Genomic DNA, 20857 nt, shown 5'->3' with positions numbered 1-20857 from the left:
GCTTATGTTTAGTTATTTTGCGCCATTGACTTTATTTTGCTCAATATTTTTCATTTAATAAATGTGAATAAGGAAATCATTAAAATATTTAATTGATATTGTTACACCATGTTTTTTTCTGATTATAATTGGCTTCGAAAATGTAATCATTCAATGATCTTGAAAATTCAAGGGATCAACATCAGTATTGGTACTGATACTGCCCCTGTAACTACTTGGTATTGGATCCACACTTAAATTTGCCAAAATTGCCAAAAAGGAATGTAAAGTATCCAAACAACAGAAGAATAAGTGCTTCTTAGTTTTTAATATAATAAACCTGTATTATAAACACCAAATGTTGATGATCTATGAACTCGTATACATCAAGTGTTGTAAAAGTTTTGGATACCGTTGCTTTTACCGTTGCACCTACTCAGTAGATCGGTAGGTTGTGAGTTCAAACCCTGGCCGAGTCATACCAAAGACATTAAAAATGGGACCCATTACCTCACTGCACTCAGCATCAAAGGTTGGAATTGGGGGTTAAATCACCAAAAAGTATTCCTGGGCGTGGCCACCGCTGCTGCCCACTACTCCCCTCACCTCCCAGGGGGTGAGCAAGGGTGATGGGTCAAATGCAGAGAATAATTTCGCCACACCTAGTGTGTGAGACAATCATTGGAACTTTAACGTTTCTGTCAAGGTTGGAATGGTTGAAAGTAGGCAAAAATGGAAAATGACTCGGTCTGGGCACAGAAAAGGGAGTGCCGCATGGCCGAACGGAATGAATGTGCTCATCCAGACTGCGTAAACAATTATTTATCTGAAATCATCACAAACTCGAATAACAACCCTCGTGCGTTGTTTGCTTTGGTAACAAACCCTCCAGTTTCACAACTCATTTCTACATCAAAGTGCAATGAGTTTGCAATATTATTTCATGATAAAGTTCAAGGCATTAAAAATACAATAATTTACAGAAAACAAATAGCTACTCTGCAGCCAACTAGACAAATAAGTCAAAGAGATCATCCCCAGTCTGAGTCCATCAACATGCAGCTTTGATGAGTTACCCACTAGTTTTCTAAAGTCACCACAATTACTACAATTCACACATCTAGTTAACATCTCATTCAGAGTGGAACATTTCCAAAAGACTTAAAAACTGCTGTCATTAAGCTCTCTTAAAGAAGAGTACAGTACTTTCCGGACCATAGGGCACAATGGATTATAAGGCACATTGCCGATAAATGGTCTATTTTCGATCTTTTTTCTTATATAAGGCGCATTAAAGGAGTCTTTTTTTTTCTTTTCTAAATGGAAAACCCTTCCGTGTGGTCTACATAACATGTAATGGTGGTTCTTTGGTCAAAATGTTGCATAGATTATGTTTTACAGATCATCTTCAAGTCGCTTTCTGAACGCCATTTCAGGATGCGCTGTTTTGTGGACGGTCTTATTTACGTGGCTCACCTTCGACAGCGTCTTCTCCCCGTCATCTTTGTTGTAGCGGTGTAGCGTGCAAGGACGGGAGTGGAAGAAGTGTCAAAAGATGGAGCTAACTGTTTTAATGACATTCAGACTTTACTTCAATCAATAACGGAGCAGCATCTCCTCATCCAGAAACAACAACAAATGTGTCCCGTAAAAAATCGTCCGACCGGAACTCTCTAATACCTAAAGTTCCTTGGGTGAGTAATGTAAACTCACTATACCGGTATGTTTTAGCACGTTCATGTCGAGTTTACTGACAGATATAAGTAAGAACTTTACACTACTTTATATTAGAAATGGCAACAACGGAGAACAAGAAGATGAAAAAGAAGCTTATCGACTACGGTGTCGACACAGACTACAAAGGCGGACGCAGGCTATTTTTCAGGATTCATGCAGATCTCAAATCCAGATCAGCAGGTACCAGAAGGTAAGAAAAGTTGCTATTGCATTATATTGTGAAACAAAACGCCAGATAATATGTCTTACCTTATACACACACCATAATAATACTTGTATGTTTAATGCACCGACAATCCATCAAGCGGTGCGGCTTCATAGCTTACCAAAGTCGTACTAAAACATTTTTGATAGATTTTTGAGCGCCGTGTGTAATGTTCTATATTTTCAATGGAACATATAAAATGTTGGTGTTGTTTACTTGAGTCATACTGCCATCATAATGCAGTCTACACATATCTCTTATGTTTGACTGCCTTTTACTGGTCACACTTATCATTACGCCATGTACCAAATAAAATTGCTTCGAGGTCGGTAAGCAAAACCAGAATTATTCCGTACATTAGGCGCACCGGGTTATAAAGCGCACTGTCGAGTTTTGAGGGTGAAAAAATAATTTTAAGTGCGCCTTCTAGTCCGGAAAATACGCTAGTCGAGATGCCACAGCCCATATCAAACCTGCCATTCTTGGGCAAAGTCTTAAAAAAATTGTTATAGCAACAGCTGAGTGACTTTCTTCTGTGTAACAATGTGTTTGACACTTTCCAATCAGGCTTTAGACCCCAACAAAGCACTGGAACAGCTCGGATCAAGCTGATTAACGATATCCGCCTGAAGACAGACGCAGGAAAAAGTATTTTCATGGTCTTGTGCCAAAGTATATCTCTGACATGTTAAGAACCTTATGAACCATCTCGAGCTCTGAGAACCTCAGGGAGTGGTTTCCTGCTGGTGCCCAGAGTCAGGACCAAACATGATGAGGCTGCGTTTCAGTTTAATGCTGCTAAAATCTGGAAGTCTTTCAGAAGACTTAAGACAGGCCTCTATATTGGCAATGTTTAAACCCAGGCTGAAAACAATTGTATTCACTTCTGCATATGACAACTGAAAGTATTTTATTTACTCTTTGATTTTAATGTGAATTAAGATAATTGTATTTAATACATTTTAATTCATTCTTATTTTCGCCTTTTTGTAATTTTCTGTAAAGCACTTTGAATTGCCTTGTGTGTAAATTGTGCTCTGTAAATAAGCCTTAAGTTAGCAAGAACATACAACCGAAAATGACGAAATATGTTACGGCATACGTCAGCAGCTAAATTAGGTGTCTTTGTAACCCGTTTTGAAATGATTCTGTCAGAGTTTGTAGGACACGAACCCCAAGATGCAGAGAAGGTGGAAGGCATTGTGCGGGAAAACAAGATTTAATGTTCATAAAATAAAGGAAAAAACACAAACCAGGAACTAGGAACAGGAAACAGGATGCCAGGAAAACAGGAACTGAAGACGAGGAACAAAAAGACAGCAAGCTACAAAACATCTACAATAAATAGCTTACCGCTACCGCTTACAGCTACACTGGCATCGACAAGTAGGAAAGACAATAATCCAGCACTGACTGGGGGAGAAGGCAGGTTTAAATATCAGCTGGCTGATTGACACCAGGTGTGGCCAGGTGCCAATCAGCCACAGCTGAGGGGAAGCAGCACTCAGGGAGACAATCAGGAAATGAAGACAAAATAAAAGCGCTGACAGAAAACTAAGACAAACGCAGAGAAAAAACTAACACAGTCAAACTGTCAGGGACAAACCTGACAGATTCTATTATCATTTATATGTCGGATAGTATATGGTGATATAAATCGTCATTGCTGGAGGCTGCAATATATATCGCAATACAGATTTTAGGCCATATCGCTTATCCCTATTCAAAACAGTGTCTGATGTAACTGAACTAATAATATGGTCACTAAAAATTATAATTGTTAAAATTGTATTTTAGTATTCATTCATAACATACTAGGGTTGTACGGTATACCAGTATTGGTATAGTACTGCTATACTAATGAATCATATTCAGTACTATACCGTCTCTAAAACAAATGCCATGGGTGGATCTACATCTAAAATCCACTGTAATGATACCAAGTACAGGAGCGTATCTAGTCAATACTACTATGATTACATCGATGTTTTTTAGCATCACAAAATCTTTTTTATTTTTTTATTATGTTTATAAACTCAGGAAATATGTCCCTGGACACATGAGGACTTTGAATATGACCGATGTATGATCCTGTAACGACTTGGTATCGGATTAATACCTAAATTTGCGGTATCATCCAAAACTACGACGGTTTGGCTTGACCATTTATTTTTTCAGTTTTTCACTGTCTTGTCTATGAAGAAATGTCAAAAGTAAATGGTCAAGCTTACAACAACGTTCTCTTCATTGACTCCGGTTTGGCTTGGTGTTGAGTCGGCGTTTCTACGCGTCTCACGAGAGCACTAAAGTGAAAAAGTCATTGCTTCTTCGCTGCTTTGTGTAGGATGGCAACAGAGATTATTACATAAGACCGCAACATGTACGACTTGCTTTCAGATGTATACTGGAAGTCCACCAACAGGAAGTAATTTAGCGGAAGTGACATCATCCAACTGCTGTTTACCGATTATAGCATACAAGAAATAAAAACAACTTTAGCTCCAAATTAAAGCATTGCAATCACTATATATGTCTTTGCACAATGTAGAAACAATACAAAAGTATTATCAAGTAATTATGTAAAGAATATTAACAATTGACTTCAGGACAACACATATTGTCCCGTCTTGTAATGTCCAGTATTATGTATTTTACTATGTACCGTATTTTTCGGAGTATAAGTTGCTCCGGAGTATAAGTCGCACCGGCCGAAAATGCATAACAAAGAAGGGAAAAACAGATATAAGTCGCACTGGAGTATAAGTCGCATTTTGGGGGGAAATTTATTTGATAAAACCCAACACAAAGAATAGACATTTGAAAGGCAATTTAAAATAAATAAAAAATAGTGAACAACAGGCTGAATAAGTGTACGTTATATGAGGCATAAATAACCAACTGAGAAGGTGTCTGGTATGTTAACGTAACATATTATGGTAAGAGTCATTCAAATAACTATAACATATAGAACATGCTATACGTTTACCAAACAATCTGTCACTCCTAATCGCTAAATCCCATGAAATCTTATACGTCTCGTCTCTTACGTGAATGAGTTAAATAATATTATTTGATATTTTACGGTAATGTGTTAATCATTTCACACATAAGTCGCTCCTGAGTATAAGTCGCACCCCCGGCCAAACTATGAAAAAAACTGCGACTTATAGTCCGAAAAATACGGTACTGCTTTTATATTTCCTGTATTATTATATTATTACTTTGAACTGTTTTATATTTACATTTTTATCCTGTAAAGCGTCTTTGAGTACACTTAAAAGCGCTATACCAAATAAAATGTATTATTATTATTAATATATGTTTAATGTACCGTAAGATTTTTTGTTAAAATAGAGCCAATAGTGCCATTTTTTTGGTCCCCTTTATTTAGTACCGAAAAGTAGCAAAATACATTTTGGTACTGGTACCGGTACCAAAGTATTGGTACTGGGACAACACTATAACATACAGGTGCTGATAAATGTAGCATTCTGTCAGTGCCAAACCTGTAGAGCAGTGGTTCTCAACCTGGGTTCAATCGAACCCTAGGGGTTCGGTGAGTCGCCCTCAGGGGTTCGGCGGAGGTCAAGACACACCTGACTCATCGTGTAAATAAAAACTTGTCCCTATCGGCGTATTATGGATACGGCAACAGCAGAAGTCACACTGATTTGCAGGTGTGTAATTTGTTGTGAGTCCATGCACTGTGTTGGTTGTGTTCTTTGAACAAGGTGATGTTCATGCACAGTTCATTTTGTGCACCAGTAAAAAAAAAACATGTAACTTTGTCTTGAATTTTATTTTTCGCTAAAGAAGGATTCGGTGAATATGAAACTGGTGGGGTTCGGTACCTCCAACAAGGTTAAGAACCACTGCTGTAGAAGAATGTAAATGTCATTTTCCACTGTTGTTTTTAACATGATGTACTTGTTGACTTTTCAGCACCAGATGCAAACCTTATTTACAAGCTGGCGGTTGTCTCCGCGGCAACGACAGCAAAGAAGCTGCAACCTGAGCAAAGAAACAAACAAACAAAAAAAAGGCCTTCAGTGTTTTTGTGTCGAGTATTTTTCCTGTCCTCCCCTCCCCCTGTTTTCTCTCTCCCCCTTTTGTTTGTCTGATCTCCTTCAGCTGGCTCCTCCCAGCGACAAGCGCGCCTCTCTGATTGGCTGATTCCCCCGACGGGGGCGGCGCTTGTGGGTCGGACTGCTGTTTTTTTAGCAGGGACTTTAGCTAATGCGTCAGTTGAGCTCCAGCTCTCGGCGGGTGGACGTCCACGTCAGGCGGAAACGTTTTTAGCTGCCGTTAGTGTCGCGTACCGAGCGTTTTATGACACGAAATTCAAAGCCGAGGCTATATTGTTCAAAAGAGGAGTACTTTACAGTGTCCGCGGGCCGCTGACGCCAAGGGAATAAAGGATTTACTTGGCTCTATCCTTCCTGTTCAGCCTTTTGTTTTGCGGTAGCAGGCTAGCGAGCAGCGCCCCCTGCGGCCGCGTCGGGAGCAGCACCACCATAGGGAGCCAGGGCAGAGTCTCTCGCCTCCGTCCGCGCGACGTGGGTCCTCCACGCTTAGCTGTCCGATGCGGAGTGAGGATGAGTCCCGCTCTAGAAGCCCTCATGCAGGCGGACGGGACTCCCTATTCCGGCAAAGGGGTGATGCTGGAGCCTTTCGTGCACCAGGTGGGGGGCCACTCCTGCGTCCTGCGCTTCGGCGAGCAGACCATCTGCAAGCCCCTCATTCCCCGGGAGCACCAGTTCTACAAGAGCCTCCCCGCGGAAATGAGGAAGTTCACCCCTCAGTATAAAGGTAAGATTGTCGCCAACATGAGGCCAGCACGCTGGCGTCCATCTTTTAATGCTAGCATTACGTCACACTGTGTGCTGCACTTGCATGTGGATGGATGGTTGGATGCTTTGCTGTAGGGTTGTTGCAAGGTCCCGAGAACAAAATGTACACAAAAGCACTACCAGAGTACATGTATTTATAGATGGAAGGTACCCCGATCAGAGTCATGGAAAAAAACGGGCCTTGAAGTAGCGTTGAACGTGAAGGCCTCATACATGATAATGTATGCTATTCTACATAAGATGCGTTCATTGGCATGTAAACTGTAGGAAATATCAGTATTTAGTCATTGGTACAAACCAGAACAATGTAGCCACTAGGGGTGTGGGAAAAAATCGGTTCGAATTCAAATCGCGATTCTCACGTTGTACGATTCAGTCTCGATTCTCATTTTTCTAAAAATTTGTTTTATTTTTTATTGATCAAACAAACAAAAGCAATACCATAACAATGCAATTCCAAAACCAAACCCGACCCAGCAGCACTCAGAACTGCAATAAACAGAGCAATTGACACAAACACGACACAGAACAATCCAAAAGTAGTGAAACAAAAATGAATATTGTCAACAACAGTATCAATATTAGTTACAATTTCAACATAGCAGTGATTAAAATTCCCTCATTGACATTATCATTAGACATTTATAAAAAAAAAAAAAAGTGTCACAGTGGCTTACACTTGCATCCCATTTGACAACACACTGTGTCCAACATTTTCACAAAGATAAAATAAGTCATATTTTTGGTTCATTTAATAGTTAAAACAAATTTACATTATTGCAATCAGTTGATAAAACATTGTCCTTTACAAATATAAAAGCTTTTTACAAAAATCTACTACTCTGCTTGCATGTCAGCAGACTGGGGTAGATCCTGCTGAAATCCTATGTATTGAATGTATATAGAGAATCCTTTTGAATCGGAAAAATATTGATTTTGAATTGAGAATCGCGTCGAATCGATTTATAATCGAATCGTGACCCCAAGAATCGATATTTAATCGAATCGTGGGACACCCAAAGATTCACAGCCCTAGTAGCCACATCAGTTTGATAAAATAAAGAAGAAAATATATTTAATCTGTAATGCTAAAGACAATATGAGCTGATTTCCCCCTCCTACAGTTAATCTGAGGAATAAAATCTAAATGTACTCCTTAAAATGTTTTTGGAGGTAGAATAAAGACTTGGCTAATGTATTCCTGGATGGTAGACTTGGAAGACATGCCATTTTAAATAATCACTCCTGGTGTTTAGGAACACCAAGGGGTCAAACTTATTTTCATTGAGGGCCACATCGCAGTAATGGCTGCTTTCAGAGGGCCGCTTTTTAAAAATGAATTTACACTAAGCATGCGGGTAATAACCTGTGAATAATCACGATTAATCAAAATGCATATGCATTTGATTATTAGATTTTATTATGTATAACTTGCTTTAAAATCATAAATAAAGGTGACAAGCAGATATTTAACTATTTGTTTGTATCTCACAAAATAGTTTTGCAATGCAGTATATAATAATATAATTGGCATGATCAGATACTAAAGTTTAAAATCTACATTTTTTTTTCAGTTGAAATTGAAAGAATGAATGCATTTAGCAAAAAAAAAAAATTATTGAAACCCATTTTTCCCAGGCTTTCGTGGGCCACATAAAATGATATAGCGGGCCAGAACTTGCCCACGGGCCTTGAGTTTGACACCTGTGCTAAACACCATTAGATGCATCTCACCCGTGATGGTTTCCGAATCAAGCATATAGACCAGGGATGTCAAACAGGTTTTATCCGGCCCGCGGGGATGAGTTTGCCAAGTATAAAAATTACCCTGAAATTTTTTGAAAGAAAAAAACAGCTGTTCTAAATGTGTCCGCTAGATGTCACAGCTGCAATTATTTGTATCTTTGTAGATGATACTACATATGTAAAAAATAATAATAAACCACATGTTAGTGCACCAGTCCAGGAAAATAAGCAAACTACACAAATAACATCCTGTAATTTGATTTTGATATTTTTTTTATCTTGATTGAAAATTAACACAGATGAATTAACTGATGAACATTATCACATCATTTATTCAGAAAGTATAAATAACAACAAATAAAGGTAGAATACTTTTAACCACAACATGTAAGTGTGGGGAAAAAAACTTTATGACTCGTACATTGCAGAATGTGCTTGTTCTGTTTTTAAACAAAAAGAACAATCTGAAGTTGTCTTTATTTTTAAGTTATCGTGCCGTGGTTTTACCAGGCCGGCCCATTAGGGAGTAGATTTTTCTCCATGTGGCCTACGACCTAAAATGAGTTTAACACCCCCGCCTTAAAATGTTTTTGGAGGTAGAACAAAGACTTGACTAATATATTTCCGGATGGTAGACTCGGAAGCCGTGCCACCTTACATACGATAACTTAAAAATAAAGGCAACTTCAGATTGTTTTCTTCGGTTAAAAATCAAACAAGCACATTCTGAAATTGTACAAATGATAATGTTGTTAAGTTTTTTTTACACTTGCATGTTGCGGTTAATAGTAATCTACCTTTATTTGTTGATATTTATATTTTCTGAATAAATGATGTGATAATGTTCATCAGTAAACTCATTGGTGTTAACTTTCAATCTGTCAAGATAAAACAATTATATCAAAAATCAAATTACAGGATGTTATTTATGTAGTTTGATCATTTTCCTCGACTGATGTACTTGCATCATGTGGTTTATTTTGTAGCATCATCTACAAAGATACAAAGAATTGCTATTGCGACATCCAGTGAAAACAGCAGTATCTTTCATTCAAACATTTCCGGTTATTTTTTGTACTCAGCAAACTCATCCCGCGGGCCGGATAAAAGCTGTTTGCGGGCCTGATATAGACCATTGATTATCAAACCGTAGTAGTGGTATGCCAAATAATCAGCTTGATTAAAGTACAGTGTTTTATTTTCCTGTGTTCAAACACAGTTTGAGAATCACTGCTATAGACTTAGTTTTTTTAAGACCATAATGTCCCTGGGTCACCCAGGGCCACATAACTCCTCAAACAATAAATGGCAAGTAGTACATGCAGATCTGCACCGTGAGACGCCTCTGTGTGACGGAGATAAGACGTCTCTGGTATCTGACCCCTCAGACATGCAGTGTGGGACTAAAAAAAGACCCCAGTATGAGGAGTCAGACAACTTAGAGAGAGTAAATTCCTAGAACCGGCAGGTATTTGAAACCACAGCGTCTTGTCTTTTGAAGGAATTTGACACATTAGCTTGCAAGTAACACGCCGTGTGTACATTGCAGCCTAAAGAGGACTCCTCGAGGGTATTGAGTTTGGATAATGAGCGCCTCTCAGGATCTGAGTCACAAGTTCCCACACTGGGCGGTTGTAGCGGTGTGATGACGGTGCAGGTCTCCATCAGGCCACACTGGAGAGGGGGAGGTTTGAGGGATTCAGGATGCAGATGTCAGCACAGATGACGTCAACCTTTTTGAAGGCCCTTTAACGCTGCGGACATTCACGACCGCGGCTGCACAATACGAGGCGTCATCCAGATTTGCAACATGCCTGTAAATGTGATAGTGTCCTAACTTCCGCCATTTTGTTTCAGTAAAACCCTTACGTCCTTTTAATCAATGTTTATTCTGTGTGCGACACCCCCTCCTCTCACAGGCCCTTTTATGAGCAAACTGTCGTAAAGGGTATGCATCACAAAGCCGTCTACCAGGCTTGTGTTGGTCTAACTGAACTACGTCTATATATAATTTACGATTGCTCAAACATGCCACACCTTTAAGTAACTGCTTAGCAACAATGGAGACTTTTTTTTAATTACTTGTTAGTTAAAAGGGCTGTTTGCATCATTCACATAGATGCCTAGAGGGCGCCAACGTTCCAAAGTATTTTACTCAGTATATCACGCCCTCTTGCGGCTTCTCTTACATAATGACATAATTACATACGTAACACATTACCGTATTTTTCGGAGTATAAGTCGCACCAACCAAAAATGCATAATAAAGAAGGAAAAAAATATATATAAGTCGCATTTTTGGGGGAAATCTATTTGATAAAAGCCAACACCAAGAATAGACATTTGAAAGGCAATTTAAAATAAATAAAAAATAGTGAACAACAGGCTGAATAAGTGTACGTTATATGAGGCATAAATAACCAACTGGTATGTTAACGTAACATATTATGGTAAGTGTCATTCAAATAACTGTAACATATAGAACATGCTATATACGTTTACCAAACAATCTGTCACTCCTAATCGCTAAATCCCATGAAATCTTATACGTCTAGTCTCTTACGTCAATGAGCTAAATAATATTATTTGATATTTTACGCTAATGTGTTAATAATTTCACACATAAGTCGCTCCTGAGTATAAGTCGCACCCACGGCCAAATTATGAAAAAAAAAACTGCGACTTATAGTCCGAAAAATACGGTAATAGCGATTTGGATAGCTAGCGTTAGCTGTCATTGAAAGTATATTCTATCATAACAACAACATGACTACAAATTGTTGGTTGCTTCTATTGGACTGCTTTTGTATGTGTGGACACGCAACCTGCACGTACGTGTTGACGAGACCGGGTAAAGGACCGTTGTAAACGTCAGTTTTATTTGGGCCGTAAATGTATTTTATTACATAATCTTTGTAATTGTGAAAAATATAGACACTTTTAAAAAAAAATTTGTTCTATTGAACCAGTAATGGTAACATAATCTAGCCAATGGTGTTCTTGTTATATTTTTTTATTTTGAAAAATGTTACTGTGAGGAAGTTGCAAAACGCACCTTTAATGCGCTGCAATGTGTGCATGAGTTGTATTCATTTTTGTTATAGTCTGCTTTTTCCTACTAACCAATCCTGTGTTTGTATTGTCACATTTTTAGCGTTTGTTCAAATGGTTACGTTTGTATTCTGCCTTATTGTTCATCCCAGTTAGGTTGTGTGCAGTCTTGTTGTCACTTGCAGATTTGTTTGTATATAGCAGCAGTTTAAATATTCTTCATTTTTTAAATTATGACAATCCTGTCAGTTTGGGTTTGAAGAATCTGAGCAACGTCCACCGTTTTGCTTGCATCACATCTGGTTTCAGCAGTGCTCATTTGGTGTTGTCTTTTATTTATATATATATATATATATATATATATATATATATATTATTATGATAGTCGACTGATCAGATAATGAAGCGTGCACATATTGTATGGCTCGACTTCTAAGTGCAGCTTGTTATTTTAGGCATGTGCTTAAGAACTAAAAAGACGACCAATTCATTCATTTATATTTATTTATACTCCAACTATGCTGCTCATTCAGCTGTTACAGAAATTAAAATGACTAATAAAATGTCAATTTAAAAGAAAGAAAAGGCAAAGTGCTAAAAAAAACTTTTAACCTTGTTGCTCATTCAGCTGTTACAGAAATTAAAATGACTAATAAAATTTCCATTTAAAAGAAAGGCAAAGTGCTAAAAAAAACTTTTAACCTTGCTGCTCATTCAGCTGTTACAGAAATTAAAATGACTAATAAAATGTCCATTTAAAAGAAAGGAAAGGCAAAGTGCTAAAAAAAAAACTTTTAACCTTGTTGCTCATTCAGCTTTTACAGAAATTAAAATGACTAATAAAATGTCCATTTAAAAGAAAGGAAAGGCAAAGTGCTAAAAAAAAAAAACTTTTAACCTTGTTTATGTATTTAAAAAACAGTTAAAAAGCAGCAACGAAAACAAACAACAAAACACATAATCTTACTTCCTCCAAAAGAATAGCATTTTGTGATGTTTAAAAAGCTGCACACTGTTATATTGACTATTGATTACCTCTTGGCAGTTTTAGCACTCTAATAGACTCAATGTGTAGACTTCTATCTTTGATTAATTGTTATAATGTTGGCTATTTAATAGATTGTATGTGTAATCTTATGATACCTGCACACTGGTGCCTGTCAGTCTCTCTGTGTGTGTGGGCCAGGTTTGCGTTTGTTAAAGTGCCTTTTTTGGGCATAGCAAACTGACGCTGCTTTAAAACGTACTTGAATTGATGTACACAAAGTTTAGCAAGCTCTGTTTTGGCTAAAATGATTGCTATCACTCTTACCAAGGTTGAGACCGCATCCTCCCTCCAAATGTCCGACATCATGTCTCCGCTTGAAATGCTCGCTTATCACAGATATACTGCCATAAAAACCAGATCCGCTTTGCAAAATTAGCAAGGTATTCATGTTTTTAACAAGAATGAAAGGAAATATCCTCAAAGTTTACATGTTATCTCTGGCCTTGTTTTTGCGAGTGACCCACTTCCGCCCAGAAAAAACCTGAGTGATGACGTCACAACTATTGTCGACAAATATAATTGTCGTCGACAATGTCGACTATAATCATTGCATATTTGTGTGTATATGTATTTTGCTGTGGCAAGCCGCCACAATCAAATGCATGTAGGAGTAACTATGCACTGGATCGGGCATTTCTACTATTCGTCTAATGCAATAGTTGTCAAACTTTACACCAAGTACCATTGCACAAATACTTTACAAGAACCGTCAGCGATGTGTTTAAATTCATTTTAGCTACCATTTGCACAATAATTCCTATTTTTTTATGTAATTGTATTTAAAAGTGGTCCCAAGTATGACTAAATGGAGCCCATCACTGGTACTTGTACCACACAAAGGTGTTTGGTTGTACATTGTGGTCATCTAAGATCATTTCTTTTTGGTTGCTTTGAATTGGGCGTTAAAACTGCTCTTCCTTTTAACAGGCGTCGTGTCCGTCAGCTTCGAAGAAGACGAGGGAGGGAACCTGTGCCTTGTCGCTTACCCTCTCCACAGTGAATCGGGCGACCTGGAAAATAAGGACCCCTCCACCGACTGTGAGCCCAGGAGCAAGATGCTGAAGTGGAGCAACAAAAAGCAGTCCCCTCTGCACCTGGAGAACGACAATTACAGCAAAGATCGGGCTCGACAGATCCGCAAAGACGACAAAAAAATGAGGTAGCGTTTCCCCCGGGGGCATGCTGAAACCGATGCGAGGCGAGCGCGGACTGACCCTTTCTCTGTCGGCTTTGCAGTTACCGGGACGACGTGCAGGTGCAGCAGCAGGCGGAGGTTCTGTACTTAAGCCTGGAGAAGGGAAACATGGTGCAGCAGATCAAACACAACCCCTGGAGCCTCAAATGTCACCAGCAGCACTTGCAGAGGATGAAGGAGAACGCAAAGCACCGGAACCAATACAGTATCCTTTCATGCTACAGAACACTTGCTTTAGGGCGGGACTGTCCCAGCTGTGGTCCAGCAGCTCAATTATTGTAAAAATGATTACCGTATTTTTCGGAGTATAAGTCAGTTTTTTTTCATAGTTTGGCCGGGGGTGCGACTTATGTGTGAAATTATTAACACATTAGCGTAAAATATCAAATAATATTATTTATCTCATTCACGTAAGAGACTAGACGTATAAGATTTCATGGGATTTAGCGATTAGGAGTGACCGATTGTTTGGTAAACGTATAGCATGTTCTATATGTTATAGTTATTTGAATGACTCTTACCATAATATGTTACGTTAACATACCAGTTGGTTATTTATGCCTCATGTGTACGGCGTGTGTACGGGACGGCGTGGCGCAGTGGAAGAATGGCCGTGCGCGACCCGAGGGTCCCTGGTTCAATCCCCACCTAGTACCAACCTCATCATGTCCGTTGTGTACTGAGCAAGACACTTCACCCTTGCTCCTGATGGGTGCTGGTTAGCGCCTTGCATGGCAGCTCCCTCCATCAGTGTGTGAATGTGTGTGTGAATGGGTAAATGTGGAAGTAGTGTCAAAGCGCTTTGAGTACCTTGAAGGTAGAAAAGCGCTATACAAGTACAACCCATTTATTTATGTAACGTACACTTATTCAGCCTGTTGTTCACTATTCTTTATTTATTTTAAATTGCCTTTCAAATGTCTATTCTTGGTGTTGGCTTTTATCAAATACATTTCCCCAAAAAATGCGACTTATACTCCAGTGCGACTTATGTTTTTTTCCTTCTTTATTATGCATTTTCGGCCGGTGCGACTTATACTCCGAAAAATACGGTAATATATAATGCATAACAACATGCATGCACACAATGACTAATGCGACTCTGAATGACAACCGACAAAATTCATGACAGAAATCCAATATATTGACTCAAAATGATCCAAATGTCAACCTTATAGCAGCACATCTGCTACATTTGTGTACCGGTATACAGTAAGGGCGTGGCATTTAATTCATGCGGTCACTGATCTCGTAAAAATTCACAACAGCCACAATAAATAACAATAAATAAATTTGACCTGCTCAGTGGCCTTGTGGTTAGTGTCTGCCCTGAGACTGGAAGGTCACACCAAAGACTATAAAAATGGGACCCATTGCTTCCCTGCTTGGCACTCAGCATCAAGGGTTAGAATTGGGGGTTAAATCACCAAAAATAATGGGTGAAATGCGGAGGATAATTTCAACGTGTGTGCGTGTGCGTGTGCGTGTGCGTGTGCGTGTGCGTGTGAGAGACTCCAAATACGAATGGAAATAGTCCGCAAAGTTGTACAAATTGCAATCGACATCACATAGAATATAATGGACTTTATTGTCATTATATTTGCATATAATGAGATTAAGGACTCCAATTTAAGGTGCGGTAGTGGGAACAAATATGGGGTAAAAATAAATTACACAAGAGGTAAAGAAAAAAAATAAGAATTGAAATAAACAGACTACTATCCAATAAAAATAATAAGCAATCCTGTACAATATACAAATACAAAATACTGTACAGTATACAGAACAAGACTAGAGTACCAGAGTAATAAATAACAATCAGTGTCGGCTGTATTGCACTCGAAGGGTAATATTGCACAGTAGGGTATTAGGGTAGGATATTGTATATGGGTGAATTATTATTATAAGTTAGAGTTCAAGATGGTGACAGCTCTGGGAAAGAAGCTGTCTCTGAGCCTGTTTGTTCTGGCTCTGATGCACCTGTAGCGCCTGCCCGATGGTAGCAGGTCGAACAGGTGGAAGCCAGGGTGTGTGCTGTCCTTGGTGATGCTTTTTGCTCTGTTGAGGCAATGGAGTTGTGTAATTGTCATTCAATTGTCAACATGTCATTTAACTGGTGCTGTTGTCCCCATTGCAAGTAATTAATGACAGCCAAAAATAATGAGTACAAGTCTGACATGGTGCTTTAAAAGAAAACTGGTTTAATTTGATAAAACTCTACCCAAACATTTACTAAAGTAGCTGGACAGGACAGATTTTGGGGAGGAAAAAAATAATTTAGATTTTTTTTAAATCGATTTAAGAATCGTTACAAATAAGAATTCAAAAATCTATTTTTTTGTGACACCCCTAGTAGTTGATCATAGAACTGGCACACAATGTTATGAAAAAAGTATAGATTTTGAATCGAATCGTTACTCCCAAGAATCGACGCATGAAGAGCCCAAAGATTCCAAACTTGATCAATTTGTATTAGTTACACTCATTAAATGTTTACTCAAAGCGACATAACCTAAATCAAAGCTATTTTCCAACCAATGAACCCTAAATAGCAGTGAGAATTGTTTGTTCTGTTGTGCGTTCCTTGACCCACCTCCACAGAGTTCATCCTCCTGGAGAACCTAACATGGCGCTACACAGTACCGTGTGTCTTGGACTTGAAGATGGGGACCCGCCAGCACGGCGATGACGCGTCGGAGGAGAAGAAGGCCAATCAGATCCGCAAGTGTCAGCAAAGCACGTCGTCCTCCATCGGAGTGCGGATATGTGGCATGCAGGTAAAGTCCTCTGCCGTATGAAGTTCTACCAGGAGTGTCCAGACTTTAAACCAAGATCCTTTTCTTTATATTGGAGTTTTTCAACCACTGAGATTGTCATTTCACCTAATTGGGTTAAAAATATTTTTTGCAAACCAGTAATTGTAATCCGTAAATATGTCGTTGAGTGTCGGTGCTGTCTAGAGCTCGGCAGAGTAACCATGTAATACTCTTCCATATCAGTAGGTGGCAGCAGGTAGCTAATTGCTTTGTAGATGTCGGGAACATGGTTTGTCGTGATCACGGTTTGTCGTGATCACAAAATGCGGGAGGCAGCGTGCAGGTAAAAAGATGTCTAACACTTAAACCAAAAATAAACAAAAGGTGAGTGCCCCTATAGGCATTGAAGCTTAGGCATGGCTGTGCAAAACGAAACTAAAACTAAACCGGCTGCAAAGTAAACAAAAACAGAATGCTGGACGACAGCAAAGACTTACCGTATTTTTCGGACTATAAGTCGCAGTTTTTTCCAATAGTTTGGCCGGGGGTGCGACTTATACTCAGGAGCGACTTATGTGTGAAATTATTAACACATTAGCATAAAATATCAAATAATATTATTTATCTCATTCACGTAAGAGACTAGACGTATAAGATTTCATGGGATTTAGCGATTAGGAGTGACAGATTGTTTGGTAAACGTATAGCATGTTCTATATGTTATAGTTATTTGAATGACTCTAACCATAATATGTTACGTTAACATACCAGTTGGTTATTTATGTCTCATATAACGTACACTTATTCAGCCTGTTGTTCACTATTCTTTATTTTAAATTGCCTTTCAAATGTCTATTCTTGGTGTTGGCTTTTATCAATTAAATTTCCCCCAAAAATGCGACTTATACTCCAGTGCGACTTATATAAGTTTTTTTCCTTCTTTATTATGCATTTTCGGCCGGTGCGACTTATACTCCAAAATATACGGTACAGCGTGTGGAGCAGACGGCGTCCACAAAGTACACCCGTACATAACATGACAATCAACAATGCCCCCACAAAGAAGGATATCAATCAATCAATCAATGTTTATTTATGTAGCCCTAAATCACAAGTGTCTCAAAGGGCTGCACAAGCCACAACGACATCGTCGGTACAGAGGGGTACATAAGGGCAAGGAAAAACTCCCCCCAAGGATAGTGTTCGCACAACTCAAATAGTCTTGATTGCTAAAACAAAACAGGTGCGGGGAATAGCGTTCAAGGAAGACATGAAACCGCTACAGGAAAATACCAAAAAAAGAGAAAAAGCCACCAAAATAGAAGCACAAGAATTAAAACACTACACACAGGAAAACAGCAAACAAGTCCAAATAAGTCAGGGTGTGATGTGACAGGTGGTGACAGTACACCTACTTTGAGACCAGAGCTATATTGATGCATGCTTGGTTATGATTTAAACCAGGCCTGGGCAATTATTTTGACTCGGGGGGCCCAAATTTAGAGAAAAACATGTGTCTGGGGGCCGGTATATCTGATTTTTAGGAACACTAATATAAAACTTAACAATAATGCCTGATTGAATGCTAAAAACGTTATGACAGACCGCCTTAAAAACAGAATTGAATTTTACAAGTTTTTACTAAATGAGAATAAAGAATGTGGGATTTGCAATATTAACTATGACTGAATATTGACAACATGAATGTCACACCCCCTCTCGATCGAAATATTTTACAATCAAGCAAAACACAAATAAAATGCCACAAACACAGCAAAATATGAACGTGAATGGAGGTGTTTTTTTTTTGTTTTTTTTTAAACCATTCACGTTCATATTTTGCTGTGTTTGTTGCATTTTATAAAGCTTAGTGATATATCAGATTGGAGGTGTTTTTTTTGTTTGTTTTTTAAACCAATCTGATATATCACTAAGCTTTAGAACTTTGTTGTAAAAATCTCCTTCCGCGTCTGTCCCTGACACCCGCATTTCAGGCTGGCCGCTCTGGAAACACTCCCCGCCCACACTGCTTGGTGCATCGTCTGAGCTGCTGTGACTTAGATTACCATAGTAACTAATTAGATTACCATAGTAACTAATTATATTACCATAGTAACTAATTAGATTACCATAGTAACTAGTATATATAATGCAAAAGCGCAGATTACAACCACTGAAATACTTTGTTTAGTTCAAGATTAGAAAACATGACTGCACATCATAATGGCAGCTATAACATCTTAAAGATCAAAAAAGATTGGGAATGTCCGGTGGGCCAGATTAAAAAGCGTAACAGGCCGCATGTGGCCCCCGGGCCTTAATTTGCACAGGTCTGGTTTAAAGTCATATCCAATACTTGCGAGAACGACTTTTTACTGTCAATACCGGCTGCTGAGTTTCATTTTTGAATGTTTTCAGCTGGTGGTGTTCCTCAGGATTTTTTCAATGAAAAAAATGTGCCTTGGCTCAGAAAAGGATGAAAAACACTGCTTTTGTATAACGTTGATCTCTCCTCGCCACAGGTCTACCAGTCAGATTCCGGCCAGCTCATGTTCATGAATAAATACCACGGCCGCAAGTTGAACCTCACCGGCTTCAAGGAGGCCCTCTACCAGTTTTTCCACGACGGGCGTCGTCTGCGCCGCGAGCTGCTGTGCCCGGTGCTGCGACGTCTGCGGGAAATGCAAGCCGCCCTGGAGGCCTGCGAGTCCTACCGGTTCTACTCCAGCTCCCTGCTCATTATCTACGACGGAGATCTTCCCAGAACCCCCTCACGACCCAGACACCGCGGCGGAGAGGAGGGCGATGAGGACGAGCTGTCGGACGAAGAAGAGGAGGAGGAGGAGGAGGAAGGGGCCTTTGGATTCCCGCGCTCGTCCTCCGCCGGCTGCAGCTCTGGGGGGCCCGGAGGCAGCGGCAGCAGCCGCTCCGCCCACAGCACAGCGGAGGCCAGCAGCCCGGCAGTGGACGTGCGCATGATTGACTTTGCGCACACGACTTGCCGCCACTACGGCGAGGACAGCGTTGTGCACGAGGGCCAGGACAGCGGGTTCATCTTTGGACTGCAGAACCTGATCACCATCATCTCCCAGCTGGAGGATCACAGCACTGACTGAGGCAGCACCCGAGAGCCCGCACGGTCTCCGTTTCAAGCACGGGCAGAGGAGCTCCATGAGCCCACGCGCCCCCCGCTTCTGTGAGGCGTACCCCCGTCCCGCCCGCATGGAGGTCTGACCCCCGCTTGGAGGGCACCTCCATGACCTCAGGGTCCCGGGGAGGAGAATGCGCTCTCCCTTGCCTGCTAGAGGACAGGCCCTCGGTCGCGCCTTCACTTCTTTCTGAGACTCCTCCTTTTCTTTAGTGCACACGCGAGGAGGAGAGTCTCTGGACAGACACGTAGACCTCTGTAGCATCCGGGGACGCCAAACACAGGTTTCTTTATTGTACATTCTCTCTGAGAGAGAACGCGTGAGGTAGAGATCATTGAAATTCAACTGTCTGGACATGGTGCTTGACCTGTGGCGTTGTTTATTTGGTGTTTTTTGGGGGCGCCGCCTGTCCCCAAACGGTATAGCACATTAGTACCGGGGCGAGGGGCGCTGTAAGGGCTGACCTCGGCTGGCTTGGTCAGCAGCCTTGTAGCAATTTGTGTTTATATTGTAATGTGCTCTCTGTGTCCAAGGTGCCACTTGGAAGAACTCTTTAACGGAGAACAAACAACGTTGTTTAAAGACCCAAGAAGGGATTTGCCTTCCCCAAACAGTTCCTGTCTACTTTGTTGCCTGTAAACAAAACGGCAGACTTGCAAGAAGACTTTGTTTTATCACTAATGTGATTTTTGTTAGATGTTTTATTCATTCCTTGTAAAGGTGGATGTCGAAGAGAATTTACCGATTAAAATCATTTGCTACAAAGAGACTATTTATTTGAAAGGTTTGTTGTAAATGGAAACAAAAACAAAAAAATTCACATTCCATATAACCACTCTCAAATGTGCTCTTCTGATACTGAATTTATTTTGTTACCGCAAGAGCCGATAACCTCTCGTATACGTGTGCGCGCGCGTGTGTGTGTGTGTGTGTGTGTGTGTGTGTGGGCGGGCGGGGTCTTGCAAAATAAAGGCATTCATTTGTGGTAAGATGGTGTTTTGAAGTGTTGTTATTGTTACAGTGCAGGTGTGTGCAAAGTTTTTTTTAACGGCCTTTGGCAGGTTCCAAAAATACCATTTATAAAAATTACTTAAAGTAAACCGGTGAAATGTAATGAGAAAAAGTTGGCTCTAATAACACT

The 20857-nt window shown here is 39.9% G+C and overlaps 1 protein-coding gene across 1 annotated transcript; it reads left to right on the top strand.

Annotated features, from left to right (window-relative positions):
• The first annotated feature begins 6156 nt into the window (after positions 1 to 6156).
• Positions 6157 to 20481, top strand: ip6k2b (inositol hexakisphosphate kinase 2b). The gene is made up of 5 exons (XM_061939925.2): positions 6157 to 6730; positions 13544 to 13775; positions 13853 to 14016; positions 16413 to 16588; positions 19090 to 20481. Exons 1-5 carry the CDS (start codon positions 6517 to 6519, stop codon positions 19681 to 19683), a joined length of 1380 nt encoding a protein of 459 aa, XP_061795909.1. The 5' UTR covers positions 6157 to 6516; the 3' UTR covers positions 19684 to 20481.
• The last annotated feature ends 376 nt before the right edge of the window (positions 20482 to 20857 follow it).

Source organism: Nerophis lumbriciformis, linkage group LG03 (assembly GCF_033978685.3).
Source record: "Nerophis lumbriciformis linkage group LG03, RoL_Nlum_v2.1, whole genome shotgun sequence".
NCBI lineage: Eukaryota > Metazoa > Chordata > Actinopteri > Syngnathiformes > Syngnathidae > Nerophis > Nerophis lumbriciformis.
This window is presented reverse-complemented; position numbering and strand designations above follow the sequence as displayed.

Coding starts and splice junctions, on each gene's coding strand:
- ip6k2b (XM_061939925.2), top strand. CDS start 6,517: ATGAGTCCCGCTCTAGAAGCCCTCATGCAGGCGGACGGGACTCCCTAT. Junction 13,776..13,852: donor AAAGACGACAAAAAAATGAG/GTAGCGTTTCCC, acceptor TCGGCTTTGCAG/TTACCGGGACGACGTGCAGG. Junction 16,589..19,089: donor TGCGGATATGTGGCATGCAG/GTAAAGTCCTCT, acceptor TCCTCGCCACAG/GTCTACCAGTCAGATTCCGG.